General features: G+C 37.3%; 1 protein-coding gene and 1 pseudogene across 1 annotated transcript; one reads left to right on the forward strand and one right to left on the reverse strand.

Moving 5' to 3' along the window:
- Positions 1-20,056: 20,056 nt before the first annotated feature.
- LOC129066881 (deoxyribonuclease-2-alpha-like) lies at positions 20,057-22,385 on the forward strand (annotated as a pseudogene).
- A 3,754-nt stretch (positions 22,386-26,139) lies between these two features.
- On the reverse strand, positions 26,140-26,730 carry LOC129066882 (S-formylglutathione hydrolase-like). Its single transcript, XM_054568632.1, has one exon. It carries the CDS (start codon positions 26,728-26,730, stop codon positions 26,143-26,145), a length of 588 nt encoding a protein of 195 aa, XP_054424607.1. The 3' UTR covers positions 26,140-26,142.
- Positions 26,731-27,520: the final 790 nt, after the last annotated feature.

A 27,520-nucleotide genomic window follows, 5' to 3' on the forward strand; every position in this document is an offset into this window, starting at 1 on the left:
CAACAGGACAATCTACCCCTGAAAACTAGCAAAAATACACTACATAAAATTAATAATTTGATAGTTTCTGCCGTTAAGGCCTTTGAGAACAGTCCAATAATCTTTTCACCTACTTATTTAAACATGTCACCTACTTTCTGTTTAACCTTTTCTCTAATTCTTAGTTTAGGATGCTCCATTTAAAGGCCACTGAGTCACGTGTGTGATTGTTTTTGTTTTTCTGACATTGTTAAGATAATGTGAATATTTTCTTTCATGTTTATTTGATTTATTTTCCAGTTGACCTGGTTATATATTATTTGACTTTATTTTGTATTGGAAGCATCTTAGAAGATAAGAATAATTTTTTGTTCCACATTGAGGACTTAACTCAGTGCTATAAATAATAATATTTATGATGGTGTCAAAATTATAACACGCTTTTTTCAGAACATAACAAGGACTGTTACAGGTGGCAAAAGCTTTAGGGAGAGAAGAGGTAATTAAAGGTAACTGATTTATTGTATCATTTAAGCAATCACAGTTTTCATTAAATATCCTAATCTTGAAATTAACCAAATAGAATGTAATTTATCAAATATATTTACCAAATTAAAATTTTTTGGATTGAAATTATGGTTTCTCAAGTCTCAACCCCCAAGTTATATGTATCAGATTCCAGTAGCTATATAAGAAATCCAGCGAAGTCTACACATTTGGAGACACAGTAAAGATTAATGACCTATTCATGTACTTTGATGATCTAGCAAAGTTCAGGTTAGTTTGAACTTTATGTAGTAGATTGATTACTACTTCTATTTTGTGAAATCCTGAATGTTTTTAATGAAGAACAGATCCTACGCTCACCCTCATTCACATACACCAAACTTCAGCATCTTTAATAAATACAAAATTTTAAAAACAGTTCCTTCTGTAGTGGAAGCCAATTTAAGTCCCACTATTCACTAGGGGGCGCCTGTCACATATGAGAAAATCCAAGACAAGTGAAAATAGTGTCAAGAGTGGCACACACACGTCTTCACATTCTCTACCTGAAAGGGTGGTATGTTTATTAGCATTTATGACATATCCAAACGTAACCTAAGAACTAGAGCCGTAAAACTTACCCACTCTGGAGCCCTATTACCCAGCCTGGGGACTAACAGTGAAGTATTCAATTCACACGTGGTTTAGAAATACTGAAGCCTACCTAGTCTGTTTGTGCAAATGGAAGGAGACCTACATGTCTACTCACCTGGAGTGACAGCCATCTCACTAAGACATGACAGAGCAAAATCAAATAAAAGCATCCATAGTATCTGCAAAACTTTTGAGAATGGAGTTCTTTGTTATGGATTGACTATAAATAACACACAGTTGTCTACAAAAACCAAGGAAGAAGATATGATCATAATAAAAAATGACTTCATGTAAAACAGCAAAAAAAATTGAATGCTTTACAGCCCATACAGAATTAACAACATAAATCAAAGTACCCATGTTCTCCAAATGTTTTCAACTTTCTGTGTTTTCAATATTTTCAGCAACCTGTGCTTTTAAAGACAGATGAACCTAGTTAGCCATTGAATTAGGAGTGAAAGGAAGTAGTCTGGTATAAAAGAACTGAGGAAAGACCCTAAATCTTACAGAAGTGAAATTTGCTAAGTGAGTAGTATTACAGAAAATGCAGAAAATCACTAATAATACTAACTGCTGTTTACTAGTTCCCGTCTTTTTATTCCCCTCACCACTCTTTGCCCACTCCGCAAAGGTAAAAGAAATATGTAGAAACCATGACATAATTTAAGTTCTTAACTAATTTGGAATTACAATCTTTGTCTTAGACAGTCTTTCATTTAAATTTTTAAAAGATATTTGCTATTCATTACCTTGTATACAATTATTTTTATTACATCAAATGGCTATAGATTCTTCTGATAATTCCTGAGTATTGAAAAAGTAACAGAAAATACAATGAAATTAAAATCCCCATATTCTCATCTTTTATTCTTTTTAAAAAATTTTTATTGTTATTCTATATTGGTACGGTTGTACCAATTTTTCCCCCTTTGCCCTCCATCACCCAGCCCACTCTCCCGCTTCCACAGTCAATCCCCACCCTGTTGTCCATGTCCAAGGGTCATTCATACATATTCTTCGACTAATCCCTTCCCTTTCTTTCTACAATTATCTCCCTCACCCCTCCCCTCTGGCCACTGTCAGTCTGTTTCATGTTTCCATGCCTCTTGTTTCATTTTGCTCATTAGTTTATTTTGTTCACTAGATTCCTCTTATAAGTGAGATCATATGTTATTTGTCTTTCACCTCTCGGCTTATTTTACTTAGCATAATATTCTCCAGTTCAATCCATGCTGTTGAAAAACAGGAGCTCCTTCTTTCTTTCTGCTGCATAGTATTCCATTGCGTAAATGTACTACAGTTTTTTGAACCCCTCATCTACTGATGGACACTTAGGTTGCTTCCTGCACTTGGCTATTGTAAATAGCGATTCTGTGAATATAGGAATGCATAGGTTCTTTTGAATGTGTGTTTTGCGATACTGAGTGTATATTCCCAGCAGTGGAATCACTGGGTCAAAAGGCACATCCATTTTTAGTTTTTTGAGTAAATTCCATACTGTTTTCCAGTGGCTGCACCAGTCTGCACTCCCACCAGCAGTGCGCTAGGCTTCCCTTTTCTCCACAGCCTCACAAGCACTAGTTCACTGATTTATTAATCAGGTGTGAGGTAGTATCTCATTGTGGTTTTAATTTGCATCTTTCTGATGGCTAGTGATGTTGAACATCTTTTCATATGTCTATGGGTCATCTGTATGTCCTAATTGGAGAAGTGTCTATTCAGGTCCTTTGCCCATTTTTTAATTGAATTGTTTATCTTCCTGGTGTTGAGTCATATGAGTTCTTTATTTTTTTTGAAGATTAAACCCTTGTCCCATATGTCATTGACCTATATATTCTCCCATACAGTTGGTTCCCTGTTCATTTTGATGATGGTTTCTTTAGCAGTGCAGAAGCTTTTTAATTTGATGTAGTCCCATTTGTTTATATTTTCCTTTATTTCCCTTCCCTAGGAGATATATTAGCAAAAATATAGCTACATGGGATATCTGAAATTTTACTGCCTATGTTTTCTGCTAGTACTTTTATGGTATCATGACTTATATATAAATCTATCTATTTTGGGTTTATTCTGGTGTAGGTGGTGGTTTTTATTATTAATAGAGTTATTTTTCCAGATTTTTACATGCTTATATAAACTTTTTTCTTCATATAAATGATTATTTATTATAATGTTATTCTGTAGTCTGCTTTTTAAAAACTTAACAATAGATAGGGAGCACTTTTTGATGTAAGAATATCAACCACTTAATATTCCATTACATGGATATACCATAATTTATTTAGCCACTAGAATATATATGGGCATTTAGATTATTTCTAACTTGTGCTGTTATGTTGATTTGGCTACTCATATCCCTGTATACACAATTTGTGAACTTGTCTATTTGCTTGGCATAAATTTCCACAAGGGAAATTTCTGGATCAGGAAGTTTTAATTGAAAATTTTAATATATGATGCTTGATTACCTTCCAGAAATGTACCAATTTACAATTCCACAAAGTCTGTGACAGTTTGCTTATTTTCCCACTCCCCATTCTCCTTACTGAATTTAATCATGCTATGTAATCATTACCAATCTCATAGGAAAATATTGATATTTTGTTGTTGTTTAGCAGTTTATCATGTTTTTGGCATCTTTGTGTTTTTCTTTTGAAAATTGTCTATTTGTATTTTTTACTAGTTGTATTTATTAATAGTTGCACACTATTAGTTGTATTTATTTTTCTTAGTAATTTCTAAGATTTTATGTAATAAAGTTATTAACAGTATCTGCTATATGTTATATGTATTCCCAGTTTGTCTTTTATTGGATTTAGTATGATAATTTTTAATTTGGGCATATTGGAGGCTAATAGGTTAAGTTAGTTAAGTCAGTAAGTTAGACTCACCCACCACCTCCACCAGAATTATGCCTCAGAATGTGTTGTGGTCTTTTTCAAATTGTATAACCTCTGGCCGTTTGGATCCACACTTCTAGGAACATAGTCTATTCCCTTCCCAAGAATCTCAACTACAAATGCCTTGCATTGGATGTTCTTATTTTGGGGTCACCCAATATGTACAACTAGTCTATAGTTTTTCTCTGTTACAGGTCAACACCATTGATCTAATCTCTTCACATAGCCATACTTCAAAGGCATGTAACCACACTTCAGATCATGCATTCAAGTGCCTAGTGATAAGAGTGGCAAACTGGTATCTCTGCTAATGATCCTGGTTTGGTTACACCAAGAAAAGTTCTGTCACTCTCAATCAAATATTGCCTGGGTTTCCAGTACCTTCATTTACTATATTCTATAACATCTCAGTGTTCACCTGTTACGTAAACCTTAACCAGGAAATCTGATAATAAATGGAAAGTATTAAGGAGATTGCCTCTTCATCCTGCTCTTCCCATTACTAACGGTCGGCCTGGTTTTGTTGTAAGAGAAGATAAAAGAGGCCTGCAAGAAAATTAATTCACCATGATAAAGGAGAAAAACTGGCTGAATTTCAAAGACTTAGTATAAAAACCCAACTCTAAGTCCCAAGCTAGCATTTAGCAGATTCCAGAAGCCGTCTTTCACCAGCCATTCTGATATTCTGGGAATGTCATAAGAAAAATGGCTGAATGTGAATGAATTTAAAGTAAAGTACTAGTGATGACTGCAATGTTTTGGGCCCAGCAGCTATGCAGTGGGACACTCCCATGAAATGAATGACTACATAAAAATGAATGACCTCCCTCAGAACTAGGAGAAACAGTCTTGACCCTGAAGAATCCATAAACCAAACTAAAAGGCAAAAACTGAGAGAAAGTACTGGCTTCTATTGCATCACTTATATATCTGGTCCCTCTTTCTCATTCTTTTTCACCAGCTTGTCTTCCTTCTAACCATTGATATTAAAATTCTTTCTGGTTGTTTTAGATAGTCTTTTCTTTTTCTTATACTTCGTGCCTAAATTATTTGATCCATTCTTATGGCCTTGGTTGCCATCTGTTTGTAATTCCCAAATGTATATCTCCAGGTTAGATACTTCTTTCAAGCTCATATGTGTCACGATTTATATGATACTTTCTATTTGATGTAGCCGAATTTCAGGCATCTGATCTCAGCCTGCTAGAACCTATTCCCCCCATATCTGTTCTTCCTTCATATTTCTCTATTTCCATACATGCCAAAGTCATTACCGACACTTTATTTTTCCTTTACCACCCACATCTAATCCATGACCAACTCCTATCAATTCTACATGAAAAATATATGTTGACTTCTTTCACTTCTCTCAGCTCTATTGCATACAGATGAGTATAGCTTTCATTATCTCCTCCTCACCTTAATCACCTCAGTCACCTCTTAACTGGTCTCTCTGCATCCACTCCTTGTCTTCTACAGCTTATATTCACACAACAGTTTAAGTGCTCTCTTAAAATTGCTTATCATACTCCTTGACTTAAAACCCCTTAATGGTTCCACTGCTCTTAGAAAGCTCAAACCCTTTCCCATTTGCCCCTGTCCACCTCTCCTCTGCCACTTGTGCCTTCACTCTACAGCGAAGCTATTCTGGACTCCTTTGAGCATCTCCAAAGAGCCAAATTACTCCTTGCCTCAAGGCTTTAGCACATAACTTTTACCTTTTTTTGCAATGCTCATTCATAATCTCCTATTAGAGCTAACTCCCACCTTACCATTAATATATCACTTCTCCGGAGAAGTTCTTCCTCATTTCCATAACTAGGTCAGGTCCATGTATCTTGTAAATGTATCTTGAACTTTCATATTACTTGTATCAATGTATTAGCTGCATATATATTACAGAAAAACTCCAAATAGGAGTGCCTAAAACAGAATCTTTTTGCGTGTTACTTGCTTGAAGACAGGAGATAGGCAGACCACAGGAGAGAGGCTTTAGTAGAGAGAAAGGGTCAATAAAAGGTAAGTACCTTATAGCAGCTTCACAATACATAAAGCAATTGTTATGGACTAAGGGAAAAACTAGACAAATTTAAAACTGTTATTAGGGAATTTAATACCGCTCTCTTACAATTGATAGGATTAATGGACAAAATTATGCAAAAATGTAGAGTTATGTCACAATGTAAATCATTTGACTTGGTTCAGGTTTATGGGATACTATATCCAGTTACTGCACAGTACACATTTTGTTTTAGGAAAAGAAAGGAGCAGGGGAAGCTGGGAGAGAGAGTGAGAAACATCAGTGTGAGAGATCAACCAGCTGGTTGCCTCCCATAGGCATCCCAACTGGGGATCGAACCTGCAACCTAGGTTTGTGTCCTGACTAGGAATGGAACCAGCAACCCTTCAGTACATGGAATGATGTTTCAACCAACTGAGCCATGTGACCAGTGCGTAATACACATTCTTTTTAATGCACATGGAATATTCACAAAGATCTGCAATTTTCTGGACCATCAAATTATCCCCAATAAATTTCAAAGAATTGAAATAATATACATTTTTCTCTGAGCACAAAGGAATTAACGAAGACATCAGTAACAATAAAATATCCATAAAATTGCTAAGTACTTTTATATTAAGCAACATGATATTAAATAACACATACAGCAAAAAAGAGTTCAAGTCACAATTAGAAAATATCCTAAACTGAATAATAATTAAAACACAACATACTAAAATGTGTTAGATGCAGCTGAAGCAGCTTTTCAAGAAAAGTAAATAACTTGAAGTACTTTTATTAGACAAGAAGAAAGATTTACCACCAATGTTCTAAGCTTCCAACTTAAAGAGTTGGGGGAAAAGTAAATAAAATTAAATGGAATAAACTAATAAAGTTGAGAGCAGAAATGAAATAGAAATCATAATTGAGAAATCAGTATTTCCAACAGTACCTTCTCTGAAAAAATGAAGAAAATTGATAAACCCTGAGCTAGGCAAAAAAAAAAAAAAAAATTGAGAATGAAAGAAGGATACTGCCACAGGACCTATAGGCATTAAAATATAATAAGATAGCCTTGGCCAAGTGGATCAGTTGGTTGGAGTGTCATCCCATACACCAAAATGGTGCAGGTTTGATTCCCAGTCAAGGCACATGTCTAAGTTGCAGGGACAATCCCGCATTGGGGCACATACTGATGCCCCAGTAGTGGGGAGACAACTGATCAATGTTTTTCTCTCTCTCCCCCACCACTTCCATTTTCTCTAAAATCAATAAAACACAGGAAGATGGTGGCTGAGTAGGTGGAAGCCAAGCCCACTTTCTTGTGCCCTTAGCATGGACTTTCAGCTGATCTTCCAACAAGTAACCTGAACAATCGATGGAATCTCAGCTGATAGGAATTTTTGAAGCCAAGGAGTACAGAGGATGCTTTATACTGTCCAGTAAGAGATTTTTATAAGGTGAGGGAGAAATTCCCTGTTCAAGGTGCCTGCAGCAGAGGAGAGATCAGACAGAAAATGCAGCTTAGTGGCTCCCTTCCATCCTAGAGTGGGGTCTCTGTTACCGCACAAGGAAATCCCCAACCTTAATCAGGAGAGACTTGCGAGGATATGCAAAACCTGGGAGACTCAGGCTCCACACACACAATGAGCAGCACATTCATAGCTGCAACACCAACCAGGAGAGTTCCAGAGAGGAACTCTATCTCCTAACTCTGTTGGAGGCACTGGCAGGTTGAGGACAGCCATGACCCAAAAGAGACTTTTTGCTTTGTGGGGAGGTTGAGCGCCGAGAGAGCCAGCCCGTGGCTCAACACTGCAGAATGGGTGCTACATAGAGACTTTTTAAAAGGGAAGCTGAGATGTGGCTGGGCAGGGACTCCATATTCGTGAGTGCAGAAGCTCCGCCAACAAAGAAACCAGAGTGGAAGCGCAGTTTGTTCCTACTGAGTCCAGCTGAGCAGGAAGAACAGAAAGTGGCACAGCAAATGGATTGTGGGACCTAACCAAGTGCAGCTGGTGAGCAGGGGGGTGCACAGAGCCCAGAGTTCATGCCTGAGTCTCCTGCAAGAACGGTGGGCTAGGAACCGAACAGCAAGGAACTGAGCAGCTGAGACTCATTGTAGCGAAGCAGGTGCCTAACCCCCACCTGCAAGGTTGCAAGCTCTGCAAATCAGTGAGACCAGACTCAGGAGCCCTCTGCAAGGTGCATGTACACAGGAAAGGAGAAGCTTTCTGAACTTCTATCATACACTCTGAATTACGCTCGTTCCTCAGGCTCTGATTCACTGAAACAAGCAGAGCAGAGACATGAGAGACAGGCCCAGCAATGGGTATTAAGGGCCTCACCCAGCCTCTGCTCTCACACAGATGTGTCATCAGTGCCAGGCAGGAAAAAGTTGGCCCTTTTACACAGATTGGCCCCTCACAGGAAATGGACAGCTGATTTATCAGAAACTATACATTATTGGAAATAATTTGGGACAGACCAAGACATGTGGTGGGGAAGAATGGGGAAACACTCCCACCATCTTTCCTGACGACTGAACAGCACCTCCTGGGAGTGACCCAGGGATTCCACCCTCCAGATCGCACCAGAGGATCCCTCTGGAGGCAGGCGAAGGTGGCACTGACGGTGCTCTCAGATACTAGATGAACCATTACTGGGCCTTGTGCTAATGGAAAGCTGGCAGGACAGAAGAGCAAAGATGAGCCAGGCCTGAAGGAGAGAGCTATAGACTCTGGATTGCTTGTAGCCTTGAACAGCCCGTCTAGGGCTAGACTAAGACACCACTTGACATTATCAGGGGTGGATCCAGGAAGAGAAGTCAGTGGCAAACTGGGATGACTTCCACCTCAGTCTTCTTCATTATTGGTGATATGTTTTTTTCCTACATAGCTTTTTGACATTTTTTCTTTTTATTCAAGTTTGTTCCTGTTATTTCACTATTGTTTTATTTTAAATCTCATATTTTACTCCTCCCTCCTCTTACTCCATTTTGCCTTCTTTCTTTCTCTTCTTATTTTTTGTTTTACATTTTATTTTTACACTTTACACGTCTTGTTTCTATGCCACACTCTTACTAAATTTCCTCCCTCCAGCCTCTCAAAATTGTTTTTCTTGCCATTTGCCATTTTACATTCTTTCCCTTTCTTAGAGTATCTTTATTCTCTCTCCAACTTTGTTAATTTTGCTTGTTTGTTATTGAGATGGTTATTGTTGCATTTCTTCAATTTTATTCCTAGATATCCACTATTTTTGTATTTCATATCTCAAATTTTACTGTTGCCCGTCTCCTGCCCCTTATTCTTATTGTTTTAAATTTTATTTCCCCCTCTCTTAGCCTGCTTTTTATTCCTTACTCTTATTTTTTTAGGTCTATCATTATTTTTTAAATTTATTTGTTTATTTTTTAAATCATGTTTATTCTGTTAGAGTTGTCTCAGTTTTTCCCCCTTTGCCCCCCTCCACCCATCCCACCCACCCCCACCTGCTCCCACAGTCAATTCCCACTCTGTTGCCCATGTCCATGGGTCATTCATTCATGTTTTTTGTCCAGTACCATCCCTTTCTTTCCATCTTTGTCCTCCTTCCCCATCCCCTCTAGTCTCTTTCAGACTGTTCCGTGTTTCCATGCATGTGGTTTATTTTGCTTGGTAGTTTATTTTGTTGAATAGATTCCACTTACAGATCAGATCATATGGTATTTGTCTTTCACTGGCTGGCTTATTTGACTTAGCATAATATTCTCCAGTTCCATCCATGGTGTCACAAAAGGTAGGAGTTCCTTCTTTCTTTTATTTTTTAATGCAGATTGATGGTATTTATTTATTTTTTAAATGTCAAAACCCATTATAAAATATTTAAAAATTTAAATCCATTATAAAGTCTCAGCATTTAAAACAACATGACAGCAGCACAGAAATAATCAAGTAGATCAATGAAATAAAATGAGCATTCTAGAAACAAACATATATATCTAAGAATGTAACATATGATTAAATTGATATTTCAAATCAATGGGGACAATAAGGCTTATTCAACAAATACTTGACCACTATTTCTTGAAATAAAACAAATATAGAGCCCTATTTCTCACATAACAAAAAGTATTCAGGTGAGTTAAATATGTAAAATCTAAGAAGTTTAAGGAGAAAATACAAAATAATATTTTTCTTACCATGAAGTAAAATATTCAAACCCAGAAGTTATAAAGTCAAATATTGACAATATAACTATATTAAACATTTCAGACTATACAGTAATATACATATTAAAAAAGTTAAAGGACAGGTAATAGAATAGGAAAGTATTTGCAACTCATCTAAAAAAGGGTTAATAGGTTTTTTTTAGGGAAAAAATTCTACAAACGTTTAGTCAAAAAATGGATAAAGAATACCAAAAAGTCATTTACAGCTTTTTAAAAATAATAGAAATAGGCAAGAAATATACAAAAACAGGTTTAGTTTCAAGAAATAATAAAGTAACAATTAAAATAACACATCATTGTCACAATCAGATTAATAAGTATTAAAAATATTGGTAATATCAAGTATTGGTGACTGTGAAAGAAACTGGGCATTCATAGACTCTTTATTCTTCCTAAAGCAGACCCTTTAGCATATCTTGTAATGCTGGTTTGTTGGACGTTTATTCTTTTAGCATTCTTTTGTCTGGAAACTCCTTATTTCGTCTTCTATTTTAATTGAGAGCCTTGCTGGGTAGAGCAGTCTTGGTTGCAGGCCTTTGCTTTTCATTAGTTGGAATATTTCTTGCCATTCCCTTCTGGCTTGTAGTGTTTCTGCTGAGAAGTCAGCTGCTAGGCATATCACAGGTCCCTTACATGTTACCACCTGTTTCTCACTTGCTGCCTTTAGGATTCCCTGTTTGTCTTTGATATTTGCCATTTTAATGATGGTGTGTCTTGGAGTGGGCCTCATTGGGTTCCTCTTAAATGGGATTCTCTGTGCTTCCTGGACTTGTGTCATTTTTTCTTTTCTTCATTTAGGGAAGTTTTCCATGATTACTTTTTCAAATGGGTTCTCTATCCCTTCCTCCTCTTCTTCTACTCCTAGTATCACTAATATGTGGATATTATTAAATTTCAGGTTGTCCTGCGTTTTCCTAAATGCCTCTTCATCTTTTTGAGTCTTTTTTCACTTCCTTGCACTTTTCTGGGAGCTCTTTTCTACTTTATCCTCCAGCTCACTGATTCAATCTTCTGTTTCATCTAGCCTGCTTTTGATTCTTTCTATTCTGTTCTTCAATTAAGAAATTGTATTTTTCATTTCCTCTTGTCTTTTATTGGTAGTTTCTATGCCCTCTTTCATTCTGACATAGTTTGCAGTAAGTTCCTTGTAGTTTCCCTGTAGTTTTTTGCAATTCTCTCTGAGCTCACTGAGCTTCCTTAGAACCATTGTTTTGAACTCAATATCTGATAGCTTACTTTCCTCTATTTTTTTAGTTCTCTTTCTGGGAATTCCTCATTTCCCTTTGATTGGGGAGTGTTTCTTTGTCTTCCCATTATTTGTCAGACTCTTCTCTTTTGCTTCTGTTTCTTAAATTGATGTGTCTTGATTTCCTGCATTTGTGGTGTGAACTTCTATGGTTGGAGATCACTGTTTTTACTTTTTGGATCTGCCCCTGATGATGTCAGATGTTGACCCTCTCTGATCTTAGGCAGTCTGTTCAAGACTCCCAGGAATCTACTGTTTGTGGCTGTCTCCTTCAGCTGTTAATCTAGTCACTCTACACTCAGCAGTCAGGCTTAGACACCACAGGGCTGGGCTGAGTCCCTCATCGTGGGATTATCCGGTCCTCTCAGGCTGCTGCTGCTCAGTGGAGTGGTCTGCCTGAGCCAGATGGCTGCTGTTGTATGGGGGAGGATTCAGCAATGTAATCCCACCAACTACTCTCTCAGTTCTCTCCCCAAAGCCTCCATCCCCAATCTCTCCTCAAGTGTCTCTAGACCACTCTGCGCCCGCTTTAGCCAGGGACCCACTATCTGTGGCTGCCACTCTGTACTCAGCAGTCAGACTTTAGCACTACCAGGCCAGGGCCGAGTCCCTCCTGGGGGCAGGGCTATTGTGTCCTCTCACTCTGTTGCTGCCCAGGGGAGTGGTCTGCCTGAGCAAGATGGCTGTTGCCGCATGGGGGATGAGTCAGCACCAGTATCCTGTCAGCTACTCTCTCAGTTCTCTCCAAAGCCTCCTTTCCCCAGTCTCTCCTCAGGAATCTCTAGCCCCCTCTGCCCCCGCATTTGCTGGAGACCAGAAGTGGCTACAAATAAAAATTTATGCACTGGCCCTTTAAGTGGCTCTTTGCATCTCCAGATGCCTGTCTCTGGCAGAGAGCAACTCTGCCACTTTTCACAGCTGGCTGTTATCTGTGTACCTTTTGGGCTCTGGTGCTGTAGGCTAGAAATCCCCACTTATGGTTTAGACCCTCCTCATCTCAGGGGGATCCAACTGGCCATTTCCATATCCTTCTAGTGCTGCTGCCCATGGTCACCCCGCCCACCTCCTCGATTTTCTGCTGTACTCCTTACCAGTTAGGTTGTGCTAAAGCTGATTCTTCTGTCTGTCCAAGGTTATACAGCTCCTCTCTCACTATTGTTCAGTTGTTTGTTCCAGGTGATTTCTCCACAATTTAGTTGTAATTCCAGATTGGTCTAGGGCAGAGGTCAGTGTGACTTCCATTCACTCCTCTGCCATCTTGATTCTCCTTATTCCTTACTCTTAATATTTCTTCCTCCTCTATCCTCTCAAAATCACCTTTCCTTTAAACATATCATAAACCATTGTTTTTCTTTTTTCCTTCTTATTCTCTTTTTACCTTCATTCATTTTTGCTCATCTGTCATTGATATTGCTGTGATAGTGGTTTTTCTTCAATTTTGTTCCTATTTTTTAATTTTTATTTTTTACACCTCATATTATACTCTTTTCTTATTCCATTCTGCCCTAATCCCTCCCATTTTTATTTATGTGGTAAAATTTATTTTTTTTATTTGCCTTGTTTCTATTCCCTACATTTATTATTTCTCTTCCCTTGATCCTCTCAAAACCATTCTTCTTTCTGTTAGTCATTTCATATTTCTTTTTCCTTTCTTATAATAGCCTTAGTATCTTTTTACCTTCATTAATATTTGTTCATTTGTTGATAGTGTGGTTGTGGTTGGGGGATATATTTGTGTTATGGATTTTGTTTATTGGATTGTTTTGTTTAATTATAGCAGCACCTGTATGACAGCATACAAGACATGCTACATGGTGTGACTCTCAGTAAGCCAGCTGGAGGGAACGACCCACCAAAGAACAACCCAACTTAAACCAAAGCCCAATTACAACTAGAGAGAACACATAGAGAGAACACATAAATGGCATAAAGGGCATCGCAAGAGCATCCAGCTCAGGAGATCAAGGAGACTGCACAATTGAGTCCCACAGGTCTCCTACCATACAAGGTCACACCACAAAGACAGGAAGTCAAAGCAGATCAATCCAATATGCAGAAACACATAAGAAAAGTCACCTAAATGGGTAGACCAAGAAACAACCACCAACTGAAAGGAAAGGAGGAATCCTCAGAAACAGTGCTAAGTAAAATTGAGGCAAGCAAACTATCAGACATTGAGTTCAAAATAATGGCAATAAGGATGCTCATGGAGCTCAGTGAGAACTACAAGGAACTCCATCAATGCTACAAGGAACATACTGGGACTACACCAGCATGAAAAAGGACATAGAAACTATGAATAAGACCCAAGAGTAGTGAAGTATACAACATCTGAAATGAGGAATACATTAGAAGGAATTAAAAGCCAGTTGGATGAAGCAGAGGATCAAATCAACAAGCTGGAGGACAAGTAGAAAAAAAACTCCCTGACAGCAACAAAATGAAAAAAGACTCAAAAAGAATGAAGAGGGTTTAAGAGGGCTGCAGGACAATATGAAATGAAATAATATTCATATAATATGGACACTAGAAAGAGAAGATAACCAAGATATAGGAAACCTGATTGAAAAACGAATGACAGAAAAATTCCTCATCTTGTTGAAGGAAAAACTCACACAAGTCCAGGAAGTACAAGAGAGTTGCAAACAAGATGAGCCCAAAGATGCCAACTCTAAGATGCATCATAATGAAAGTGGCAAAATTTAAAGACAAAACGAGGATCTTAAAGGCAGCAATGGAGAAACAGCTAGTAACATACAAGGGTGCTCTGGTAAGGTTATCAGCTGATTTCTCAACAGGAACACCACAAGCAAGATGGGAATGGCAAGCAATACTCCAAGTAATGAAAAGCAAAGGCCTGAAACCAAGCGTACTCTATCCAGCAAGGTTCTCATTAAAAATAGAATGTGAAATAAAGAGTTTCCTAGACAAAAAAAAAAACAAAAAAAAAAGGCTAAAAGTATACATCTCTACCAAACCAGCGATGCAAGAGATAATAAAGGGACTGCTTTAAGAAGGTGAAGAAAAAGAGAGACAGGTACAAATGGGGAAAAATGGCAAGGAATCAGTACCTATCAATAACAACCTTAAATGTAAATGGATTAAATGCTCCATTAAAAAGACATCGGGTAGCTGAATGGATATGAAAACATGACCCTCATATATGTTGTGTACAGGAGACCTGCCTCACAACAAAAGATATACACAGACTGAAAGTGAAGGAATAGAAAAAATATATCCCAAGCAAACAGATTAAAACAAAACTGGAATAGCAATACTTATATCAGACAAAATAGAGTTCAAAACAAAGGCCATTAAAAGAGACAAAGAAGGACACTACATAATACTTAAGGGAGTAATCCATCAAGAAGACATAAACATTGTAAACACATATGCACCCAGCATAGGAGCACCAAATACATAAGGAAAATCTTGGAGGACTTCAAGAAAGACATCAACAGCAACGCTGTAGGGGATTTTAACACTTCATTGTCAACAACTGATAGGCCTGCCAAGCAAAGGATCAAAATGGATGGTGGCATTGAACAACATTCTAAATCAAATGACTTAATTTGTATATACAGGAACTTTTACCCCAAAGAAGCAAAATATACATTCTTTTCAAATGCACATGGAACATTATCAAAAATAGACCACATGGTAGTACACAAAACAAGCCTCAAAAAATTCAAGAAAATTTTAATATATCAAGTATCTCCTCAGATCACAATGGCTTGAAACTAGAAACCAACCTCAAGGGAAAAAACTCAAAAACATTCAAATACATGGAGACTGAATAGCATGCTATTAAATAATGAATAGGTTAACAATGAGATCAAGAAAGAAATAAAAAAGTTTCTGGAAACAAATGAAAATGAGCACACAACAGCCCCAAAACTATGGGACACAGTGAAGGCATTCTGGAGAAGTAAGTTCATAGCAATACAGGCCTATTTTAAAAAGACAGAAAAATCTCAAATGAACAACCTAATCCTACATCCACAAGATCTAGAGGAACAACAACAAACAACAAATAAGAGTGAGTAGAAGGAAGGACATAATCAAGATCAGAGCTGAATTAAATGACATAGAGACTGAAAAAAAAATTCAAAGGATCAATAAATCCAGGAGCTGGTTCTTTGAAAAGATAAACAAAAGTTATACATCTTTCGCCACACACATCAAGAAAAAAAGAGAAGAGAGGACCCAAATAAGTGAAATCAGAAAGGAAAGAGAAGTTATAACTGATAACACAGAAACACAAAAGATTGTAAGAAATTACTATGAATGACTATATGCCAAGAAATTGGACAACCTGGGTGAAATAGAAATATTTCTAGAAACACTCAAGCTTCCAAAACTAAGTCAAGAAGAAGTTGAAAGCCTGACTAGACTGATAACAACTAGTGAAATTGAAGAAATAATCAAAAAAACTCCTGGCACACAAAAGCCCTGGACCAGGCAGTTTCACTGGGGATTTACCAAACATTTAAAGAAGAACTAACTTCTATCCTTCTCAAAAATATTCCAAAAAATTCAAGAAAAGAGAAGACTCTCAAACTCTTTATACAAAGCAAGCATCATCCTAATTCCAGGTAAAGACATAAGAAAGAAAGAAAACTACAGGCCAATATCTCTGCTGAGCATACATGCTAAAATCCTCAACAAAATATTGGCAACCCAGTCCCAGCAATACATTAAAGAAGATCATATGCCATGATCAAGTGGGATTCATCCCAGGGATGCAAGGATTGTGTAATATTCTCAAAACAATAAATGTAAGACACCACATAAACATAATGAAAGGTGAAAATCACATGATCATATCAATAGATGCTGAAAAAGCATTTGATAAAGTACAGCACCCATTTATGACAGACACACTCAGCAAAGTGGGAATAGAGGGAGCACACCTCAACATAATAAAGGCCATGTATGAGAAACCTACAGCCACTATCATACTCAACAAGCAAAAGCTGAAAGCTTTCCCCTTCAGATCAGGAACAAGACAAAGGTGTTTGCTTTCACCATGCTTATTAAACATAGCACTGGAAGTTCTATCTGCAGTGATGAGACAAGAAAAAGACATAAAAGGCATCCAAAGCAGAGAGGAGAAAGTAAAACTGTCATTATTTGCATATGGCATGATAGTATACACAGAACACCCTATAGTCTCCACCAAAAAACTACTTCACCTGTAAGTTAATTTGGCAAAATAACAGGATGAAAGTCAATATTCAGAAATTGGTGGCATTTTTGTACATCAGCAATGAGCTATCAGAAAGGGAAACTAGGAAACTAAAAATCCCATTTACTACAGCAACAAGAAAAATAAAGTACCTAGGAATAAATTTCACCAAACAGGTAAAAGACCAGTACTCAGAAAACGACAGAACACTGAAGAAAGAAATTGAGGAAGATACAGATAAACAGAAGCATATATCGTGTTTATGGATTGGAAGAATTAACATTATTAAAATGTCCATACTACCCAAAGTGATCTATAGATTCAATGCAATTCCTGTTAAAATACCAATGACATCTTTCACAGATCTAGAATGAATATTTCAAAAATTTCTATGGAGCCAAAAAGACCCTAGATAGTAGGGGGATCACAATAACGGATATCAAACTTCACTACAAGGCCACTATATTCAAAACAGGCTGGTACTGGCATAAGAACAGACACATAGGTCAATGGAACCAAATAGAGAGCCCAGAAATAAACCCATGTCTCTATGGTCAATTAACATTTGACAAAGAGGACATGAATACAATGGAGTAAAAATAGCCTATTCAATAAATGATGTTGAGAGAACTGGACTGGTATATGGGAAAAAAAATGAAATTAGAACACCAACCTACACCATACCTAAAATATATTCAAAATGGATCAAAGACTTAAATATAAGTCATAATACGATGAAAGTACTAGCAGAAAACATAGGCAGTAAAATTTCAGATATCCCATGTAGCAATATTTTTGCCAATATAACTCCTAGAGCAAGGGAAATAAAGGAAAATATAAACAAATAAGACTACATAAAATTAAAAAACTTTCTGCAATGCTAAAGAAATCATCATCAAAATGAAAAGGGAACTGATCGTATGTGAGAACCAGGGACATGGATATAGAGAACAAGCTGACAGTAACCAGAAAGGAAAGGGGAGGGCAATAATTGGGGAAAGAAGGGGAAAGAGCATCAAGGAACATCTATAAAGGACCCACGGACAAAGACAGCAGGGGCAGGGAGGGGACTGAAGGTGGGCAGTGGGGGTGGGTAGGGCAGGGGAGAGTAATTGGGGAAAAATGGGGACAAATGTAATTGAACAACAATAAAAAAAAAACCCCTCTTAACAAACAAGGAATAGAGGGAATTTCCTCAACTTGATAAAGTATCTCTACAAACAACCTATAGCTAACATCATATATTAAGATGAGAAATGGGACACTTTTTCCCTAAAATGATAAGCAAGACAAGTATCTCCTCTCTTACTACTACTGTTACACATTGTACTGGAAATACAAGCCAGTGCAATAAAACAAAATAGGTGAATTAGTGTATGATTAGAAAAGAAAAAATAAGACTGTCTTTATTAATGATTTCCTATGTGAAAAATCAGCCAAAAAAACCCTTGAAACTAATAGCGAATATAGTAAGTTCATAGGATAAAAGGGTAATATACAACACTCAATTGCTTTACCAGTAATGAACAATTGGAATTTGAAATTTCAAAACAATACCATTTACAATGGCATCTAGGAAAATTAAATACTTAGATATAAATCTAAGTTATATAATCTAAATCATAAACAAGATCTATATATGAAAACTATAATGGATACATCAAAAAAAGACATAAATAATCAGACAGAAATGATATTCCATGTTCATTGAATGGAAGATTAAATATTGTTAAGAGGTCAGTTCTTCCCAACCTAATCTATACATTCAATGCAATATCAATCAAAATCCTGACAAGCTGTTTAGCAAAGATTAACAAACTAAATCTAAAGTTTTTATGGAATTCAAAAGACCTAAAATAGTTAACATAATACTGAAGAAGAACAATATTAGAGAACTAATTGATTTCAAGATTTGCTCGAAAGCTACAGTAATCAGGACAGTATGGTACTGGGTAAGGAATAGATATACAGAACAATGGGAAAAAGTAGAGCCCAGAAATAGACTCATACATATACTGTCAACTAATCTTTGACCAAAGACAATTCAATAAAAAATGGGTAATCTTTTCAACAAACGGTTCTGTGAAAATTGTGTGTCCATATGTAAAACAAAAAGAAAAACATAGACAGAGACCATACATCTTTCACCAAAATAAACTCAAATTGGCTCATGAACCTAAATGTAAAACGCAAAATAATAAAAGCTCTGGTTGAGTTTTTCTGGTTGAAAACATGATAAAATCTAGGTGACCTTGGTTTTGGTGATGAGTTTTTAGATACAACACCAAAGGCACAATCCATGGAGCGGAAAAAAATTGGTACATCATTAAAATTAAAAACTTTTCTGTGAGAGACTATGCAAAAAATGAAAAGAACAAGCCACAGGCTTGGAGAAAATATTTGCAAAATACATATGAAGGACTTGCATAAAAAATATGCAAACTCTTAAAACTCAGCAATAATTTAAAAACAACTCAATTTAAATATAATCAAGAGATCTAGACACCTTACTAAAGAAAATATACAAATAGCAAATAAACATATGAGCTGCTCCATGTCATTTGTCATTAAAGAACTGCAAATTTAAACAACAGTGAAATACCACTGCCTATTAGAATGGCAAAAAAAAAAAAGCCCATAAAAACAAACAAACGAAAAAACAACCCTGACAATACCATGCTGGTGAGGTTATGGAGCAATAGGAACTCTCAATCACCTGTATCAGCAATGCAAATTGGTACAGCCACTTTAGAAGACAATTTAGCAGTTTCTTAACAATGCTAAAAATAGTCTTTCTGAACAATCCAGGAATTATGCTCCTAAGTACTAACCCAACCAATTTGAAAACTTATGTCCACAAAAAAGCTGCACATGGATGTGTGTAGCAGCTTTATTCATAATCACCAAAAACTGAAATTAACCAAATTGCTATCAGTAGATGAATAAATACACAAATTGTGGTAAATCCATACAATTGAATATTATTCAGCAATAAATAGAAATAAGCTATAAAGCCATGAAAGACATGGATAAACGCATATTGCTAAGTAAAAGAAACTAGGATGGTTCCATTTGACATTTCTGAAAAGGCAAAACTATAGAGACACTTAAAAGATCAAAGGTTTCCAGGGACTCTGGTAAGGAAGGGGTTGGCTAGTCTAGTTCAGGAGATTTTGTGGGGCAGTGAAACTGTTCTGTATGACACTGTAATGGTGGAAAAATAACACTATGCATTTCTCACAACCTATAAAACTTTGCAGCAAAAGTGAGGCTTAACAAATGAAAAACTTTTAAAATCATTTAGAAGGTTAGAGAATCCCAGGATGGAATATAGACTGTGACAAAAAGAATCTAATTGTGATATAAAATGTATGGAACAACCTCACTGAAGATGGCCAGGGTAAAACTCGCTGGCATAGTAAATTTGGAAATGAGTAGAGTCTGCAAGACTAAAGGCAAAAGGAACTATACATAGGTAATGTATTCTAGTTGATAAAGTTGCTTTCCGTGGCTGTACAAGACAACAATTCCCACATTGCTATAGGTATATACTGGAATTGAACAAGTAAGGAAATGGGTAGTAAATGGTGTGAGTCAGGTTTCTCACTGTTGGAGTGGAAGTTCATGGTAACAGGTTAGAGTTAGAGACACCATTATAAACTGATGTTTATTTTAATGTAGATAGAGCTGGTTACATATAGATATATTTATAAATATGTGTACATACACAGATTAGTATATGCACATACATGTCCTTGCTCCATCAGCTGAGAGGGCTTAGAATCATTGACATCCTACTAGCAATGTGCACACTTTAGTATCCAGGATTTGGTTTCTAACACTATTTTCCAAAGTAACTAGGGATCCTTGGAAAAATTACTGGTTTTGGGACTGGGGCAGGAAGTACATAAGATGATCCCAGAACATTGTTTAGTATCCAAAAGTAAAGGGAAAAAAAATTGGTTGTGAGTATGGCAAGGGGACAAAGGAGACAACTGGAATTAGCTCCCAATGTTCAGAGCTAAAATACTTCGTGCAAGAAAATAAAGTAGTTTTATATTTTAACCCAAAGTATAAAATAAATATCATGAGTCCATACTATATAAATAAATGGTTGTATAAAGTAATAAATGGGGGAGAAAGAATAAATATCCCTTGACGAAGAAATCCAAATAAGTATGTAGCGCCCCACTGCTTAAGTAAAGGCCACATGTAAACTTCTTTCCAAAGAGCATACTCTGGAAAGGGAGGAGGGAAGAGTAACTTTCCAGGGGATCAATCTGACAAACACTACCTCAGGCAGGTGATCAAGGTCAATGTCAACAAAGATAAGAAATGTTGATAGTATATACCCTTGCTCTGCTATGATGAAAATGGCACTTTACCACTGTGGTCTTTCTCCTCCAAGCCCATAACCCCTGTATGATCATGTGAAAAGCATCAGATAAATGCCAAATGAGGGACATTTTATAAAATACCTAATTTGTACTCCTCAAAATTATCAAGGCCATCAAAAGCTGAGGAAGTTTGAGAAACTGTCATAGCCAAGAGAGACCTAAGAAGACATGAAAGCGGGGTGAGGGAGGGCAGGGAGGTAAGGTTCCATCCTGTGGGATCCCGCCCCCAGGTTTCCAGGAGGGTTTAGGGAAAGCAAAGTGACCAGAGACTGGGCCTGGCCCAACTCGTAATCTAGAGATCCAGTGCCACAGCCACGCTGCTCCTGGCCACACTGCTATACATTCCTGCAAGAACCCTGACCTGTTTCACTGACTCAGGGCAGCCTGTGGATTGTTTTGCAGTCCACAAGCTGCCGGCCTCCAGGAGGCAGAGGGCTGGGGCTCAGAGAGGGCTGCAGTACAAGTATTTGGATGAGGGCTCAGAGTTTTGGCACGACAGTACGGGGTCCGTTGACAGCTTGGAGGGAGCCATAGACCGCAGCTTGCTGCCACTGTACAGGAACACCAGTCAGTTCGCCTATCTACTTTACAACGACCAAACACTTCATGACTTCAGGACTCAGAACTCTTCTAGCCAGGGGCACATGAAGAATGTGCTGCTTCTGGATGAAGAAGGGAGCTTCTTGCTGCTCCACAGTGTTCCAGGTTTCCTACATGTGCTACATACAGACGGCCTCCTTAGGCCCCAAAATGTGGACAGGCCCTGCTCTGCACATCCTTTCCCTTGACCAGTTCTCAGAGACTGGCAGACAGCTGAATTATACCTACCCTCAGGTGTAAGACTACAAGCTGGAAGGGGTCTTCATCAAGAAATTACCCAATGTAGAGGACATGGTCAAGGGCCACCACGCTCACCATGGACTCTGGAACAACAGCGTAACACTCACATCAAAGGCAGGGTCACCTTCCAGAGCTTTGCCAAATTTTGAAAGTTTGGAGATGACCTATACTCTGGCTGGTTGGTGGAAGCCCTTGCCCCAATCTGCAGGTCCTGTACTGGCAACACCCGAGTAGCATCCTGTGCTCCAACTGCTCTGGGGCCCAGCAAGCGCTTGACTGACCCAGGTATCCTTCTCTGGGCCAGCTGGGCCCACCTTCAATACCACAGAAGACTACTCCAAGTGGTGTGTAGCCCCAGAAGGACCCTGGGCCTGTGTGGGTGACATGAATTGAAACTATGGAGAGAAGCACAAAGTGGGTAGCACAGTGTGTACCCAGCTGCCTGCCCTCTGGACGGCCTTGCAGCTTCTGGTGGAGGCCTGAGAGTCCTGTAGAGAGCAGTACCTTGTCCCCAGGAAGCCCAGCAGAGCATATAAGAGCTAAGGCTTAGGAGCCAATTTGGACTTCAATTTAAATCCAAGTGTAGTCTCTACCTAATTGTGTGACCTTAACTATGTGCCTTAACCTGTAATTCAGTCTATTTATCTGCAGAGCAGGAACCATAACACCTGACTCAGGATTTGTAAGGAATAAGAGGAAACTGCTAGATGGAAGAAAAAAAAAAGGGAAGACATGAAAACTAAAAGTAATATAGTATCCACGATGGGATCCTGGAACAGAGAAAGAACACTAGGTTAAAAACTAAGAAAATATGAATAAAGTACTGACTCAATATTAGTTCAGTAATTGTGACAAAGGCATCATACTAATGTAAGGTGTTAGCATAAGGGAAACTGAGTGTGGGGTATGTGGGAACTCTGTATTCTCTCTGTAATTTTTATTTAAATTAAAACTGTTCTAAAAAATAAAGGTTATTTTTAGCCCCAGCTGATGTGGCTCAGTGGGTTAAGAACTGGCCTGTGAATCGAAAGGTCAGGGCACATGCCTGGGTTGTGGGCCAGGTCCCCAGTTGGGGGCCTGCAACAGGCAACTGATTGATGTTTCTCTCCCTCTCTCTCTCCCTCCCATCCCCTCTCTCTATAAAAATAAAATAAAATAAAATCTTTAAAAAAATAAAAGGTTATTTTAAAAATCACAAGTAAATAAATGTGAAAAAATTATTACCATATGTGGTAATTTCAATTCTAGAAATAAATCTTAAAGAAAAAACTGCTATGTACCTGACAGTAAAATAGGTTTATAATAGTATCTACAACATAAACATGTGAAACTCAAATGAAGTTAATCATATAAAGTAGAATGAATACTAAATAAAAAATGATTGCTGCTATTCTTATTACTATTCAAAGCTGTTACTCAAAGGTAATACTCAAAGAATTGACAGCATAGTAGAGAGATAAGTGAAAAGATGAGTATAATAAATTATGGTGATTGATGATAAATGACTCTTTCCTTACTAAGTAACTTTGAAAGAGGAGTTCCTTTCATTGCCTCAGCCTCTGGCACCCAATAAATATAGTAATAATGATGATATGAACATCAACAACAGCATTGATGACAAATTAAGACAGGAGTATAACAGAGTGCAATGGAGTGCAGAAGTATAATGAGGATCTCCTTACTTAGGCTGGAGGTGTCAGTGGCTCACTAGAAAAGGCAATAAGTAAGATACATAAATATATATTAACTAACCTGTGTTCATACAACATTCATTAAGTTTCTACTGTACATGTCAGGCACTACCCTATCATTATTTGAAAATCAAATCATTAGTGATTTCTTCACCACACAGCTCCCTCCTATAACTTTTATTTTTTATTTTAAAATAATTGACATCAGTCAATTTTATATCTGGGGCCAACGGGCATTCTTTCGGGGAAAATTTTTTGTAAATTGGAAATGGTTGTCCTGGTCAGAGTGTGTATAGAATTAAATTGCAGGGATATGGCAATGTCTAGAACTTATATGATCATAAAATTCTCCCTGGCTATAAAGTCAAAGTAGAAAGTGAAAGAAATATTATGCCCTCCTGCCCAGCTGAGATCATTTTACTGAAAAACTAAATCAAGTTTATAAGTAATAATGTCTATCTGATAGAACTAACTAATCAGCGAACTCCCAATGTTTAATTGCCAACAACAAATTAGATTCAGCAACATTTCTTATATTACTAGTAATATTTTGGTCCAGAAAAATACAAAAGATTTTCAAATAAAGGATGACATGAATTAATGCTGGGCACAAAATCCACAAAATTGTAAAATAATTTGAGTCGTGGTAAATTTCTGATGGTATGTATGTATGTATGTATGTTGTATGAATAACTGAATGACCTAGGATAAATAAGATAAGATTAAGGGAGAGCAAGATATTTAGAGCACATTTTATTAGATCCTAGATAGCAGGTTGCTTATTTTACTGAAAGAATTTTCCTATGGCATTTTGTCTGCAACAGACCATAGATTTTAAGAAAGACAGCATATTATAATGGAAAACATCCCAGATCAGAAATCAGAAGACCTCCATTCTGTTTTTATCTCTGGCCATAACGTGTGTGGGCAGGAGCAAGTCACTAGTGTCTTTATGGTTCGTTTTATCTAATAAATGAAGATAATCATTCCTTATCTACTTCAAATAATTGTTATAGAGGTCAAATTTTTATTTATCCCCTCATGAAAAATATTGTACTTTGCCCTCTTCTCCCTGTGTCATATTTGTCTATTCGGTGATTTCATAGCAGTTGAGAGAAATATACAGTTCCTCTAACAAGTGGGCTTAAAAGGAGACCCTAAGAGGTGTTGCACAGAGGTTGTCAGCTTCCCAGAAGCAGCAGATGTGGATAACAGTCCTCAAAAGGAGCTTTGATCTGCACCAGCATTAAGGAGAAAAATGCAAGCAGATGATCACATCTGGGAAGAAAAAAGTGAGAAAGAAAAGAAAGATGGTCTTGAAGAAGGATTTGTTCCTAGATAGTAATGAGTTATTTAAAGATAGGGATTTTGTCTTATTCATCTTTGTATATATGGTACCAAAAACAATGCCGGGAAATGAGTAGATGTGCAATATAAATGGCAAATGTTGGATGGATGGACAGATGGATGGATGGATGGTTGGTTGGATGGATAAATGGATGGATGGATCGATGGATGGATGGATGGATGGATGGATGGATGGATGGATGGATGGATAAGTAGATATAATAGGGTTATCTAGAAAATATAGATGAAAACATGTCACAATCTCTTTCAGGCCTGTTAACTTGGCAAAATTAAGTTGTGGAGGTGAGAATAACTTCCAGGCATCTGCCTACACATAGGCACATCAGGCATTCTATCTCTTGTCCAATAACCAATTACCACTTTCCTGATAATCAGTTGGCAAAAATAAATAAACCAAACCACCATGAAGGTTGTTATTTACAATGCACTAAACTTTACTCATTTATTAGCTAAGAAATAGTAGATTATATTGTGTGATGAATATTGATAAAAACCTCTATTCACTAAAATTGAAATGTAAGAATTTTACTTAAAATTTTATAGCATTACAGATGTAAATGAGCACACATTTCCTCTACGTAGTGAAGTGGGAGCTAAAAAGTAAAGTGGAATAAAAACAAAGTCAAAAAGAATAAGTAGACAAAAAAATAAAACATTTTAACTACAAAACACTAGAACCAGTCAACGATTGCTTGAAATGTATAGATTCTGAAATACCTTTTATATGCCCTGACAGAGTATGAATGTTAAAGCCTCTGTTCTCCTGATCTCATGCAGCGGAACTGGCATATATCCCATAAAACCACAAGTGAGTAGTAAGAAAGAAGAAGCTAATGCCACCATACCCAGTATTTAATATTTCCATCATAGTGCTTTCTATACCACAGAATTTAAGTGATTATGTAATGAAAAGATTTCAATGAAAGCAGCTTACATCAGAGGTGGCAAAACAAAATTTTCATGGTTTTATGTAACCATGGCTTCATGGTTACATAAAAATAATGTAAATGAATGACATCTTTTTTTTTCTTACGTTTCATGTATTTATTCAGAAGGTGATTTAACTATAGAATGAAGCGTTTTTACCATTATGCAATACAATGTTTTGAAATCTTTTTTTCCCCTGCAATTCTGTTTATTACAATTTTTAAAATCCTGAAGAGTTTCTTACCCGCCGTTTTTCAAGCATTCAGGTATTTTGCATGATGTCTGATGTGATCAGTAATAAAGGTTGCAATGAAGTAGTAGCTGTGATCATAATCCTCTTGTAATCTAAACACGACAGGGATTTTCTTTTCTGTGCAGGCAGCTATGAAGTTGTCAGGCAACAGCTGTCCATCTGAGAGGAACTGGTCATCCTTTCCTTGGTCGATCAGTATGTCCAGCTGAGGCCCTGGGTAGGCCTTCACGAGGTAGGTAGCATCATACGCCTTCCATTTACTTTGATCTGTTCCCAGATATCCACCAAAGGCTTTTTTACCCCAGGGACAAAGCACTGGATTGCAAATTGAAGCAAATGCTGACACAGATTTGTATTTTCCAGGGTTCTTCAAAGCACAAATCAGGGCCCTGTGGCCTCCCGTGGAGTGGCCAAAAACAGACATGCGCTGGGGGTCCACCGGAAAATTGGCATTGATGAGTTGGGGAAGCTCCTCCGTTACATAGGAGTACATCCTGTAGTTCGTTTTCCAAGGCCCTTTGGTGGCATTCACATAAAACCCAGTGCCAGTGCCGAAGTCCCAGCTCTCATCCTCTCCTTGAATGTTCATCTTTGTATCTTTTGATACAAATGCTCATTCATAAACATACAAGGAATGATAAGAGTAAAAGAATCAATCTTTCTCTCACCATAGCAATTGATTCTGGCTAGAATTATCAATGAAAACTAAAATTATTGCCTAAAATTAACAAGATACTCAGATAATCTGAAACATCACTCCACAGATCACATTAATTACAAAGGGAAAGGGAAGTTTTATAATGGCAATTTGGTAGATAGTATCTTAACCAAATGATTAAGATAACATGGCCAATAATGGGACAAACTGATGTCATATACCTCCAGAAGGGATGTGAGCAGAAAGGCTTTCAGGGAAACTATTAGGCTGAGTCAAAAAAAAAAAAAAAAAAAAAATTGAAGTGCTGGTGAAAGTTTTAGGAGTCAGTTTCAGCAAAAGTATATCTGGGAGATTCTGTGTCCTCTCAGAAAAATGACATTTATATGAAAATTGTTCTCAGCTGCTTGAGGAGCTGTAACATAACATTTGCATGGGGTCCATAACAAAAGTTCACATGGGAGTCTACAGCCAATTCAAACATCTCTGTTCTCATGAAGGCCAGAGTCAATGCCCTGCTTCAAGTGCTCATTCTTCACATCTACCATTAGGACCTCACTGATGATGTCCTTCAAGTGCCTTGAAAAAGACACCTTTTGACCTAGAAACATATCCTAGGTCAAAGCTTCTTAAGCTTTATTGTGGACAGAAGGCCCTGGGGATCTTGTTAAATTGCAGATTCCAATTTTATATGTCCGTCATGGTCCCTAAGATTTTGTATTTC

The sequence above is a fragment of the Pteronotus mesoamericanus genome, unplaced genomic scaffold (genome assembly GCF_021234165.1).
Source record: "Pteronotus mesoamericanus isolate MK-2021 breed Mesoamerican mustached bat unplaced genomic scaffold, CSHL_Meso_final contig_20, whole genome shotgun sequence".
In the NCBI taxonomy this organism is placed as follows: domain Eukaryota; kingdom Metazoa; phylum Chordata; class Mammalia; order Chiroptera; family Mormoopidae; genus Pteronotus; species Pteronotus mesoamericanus.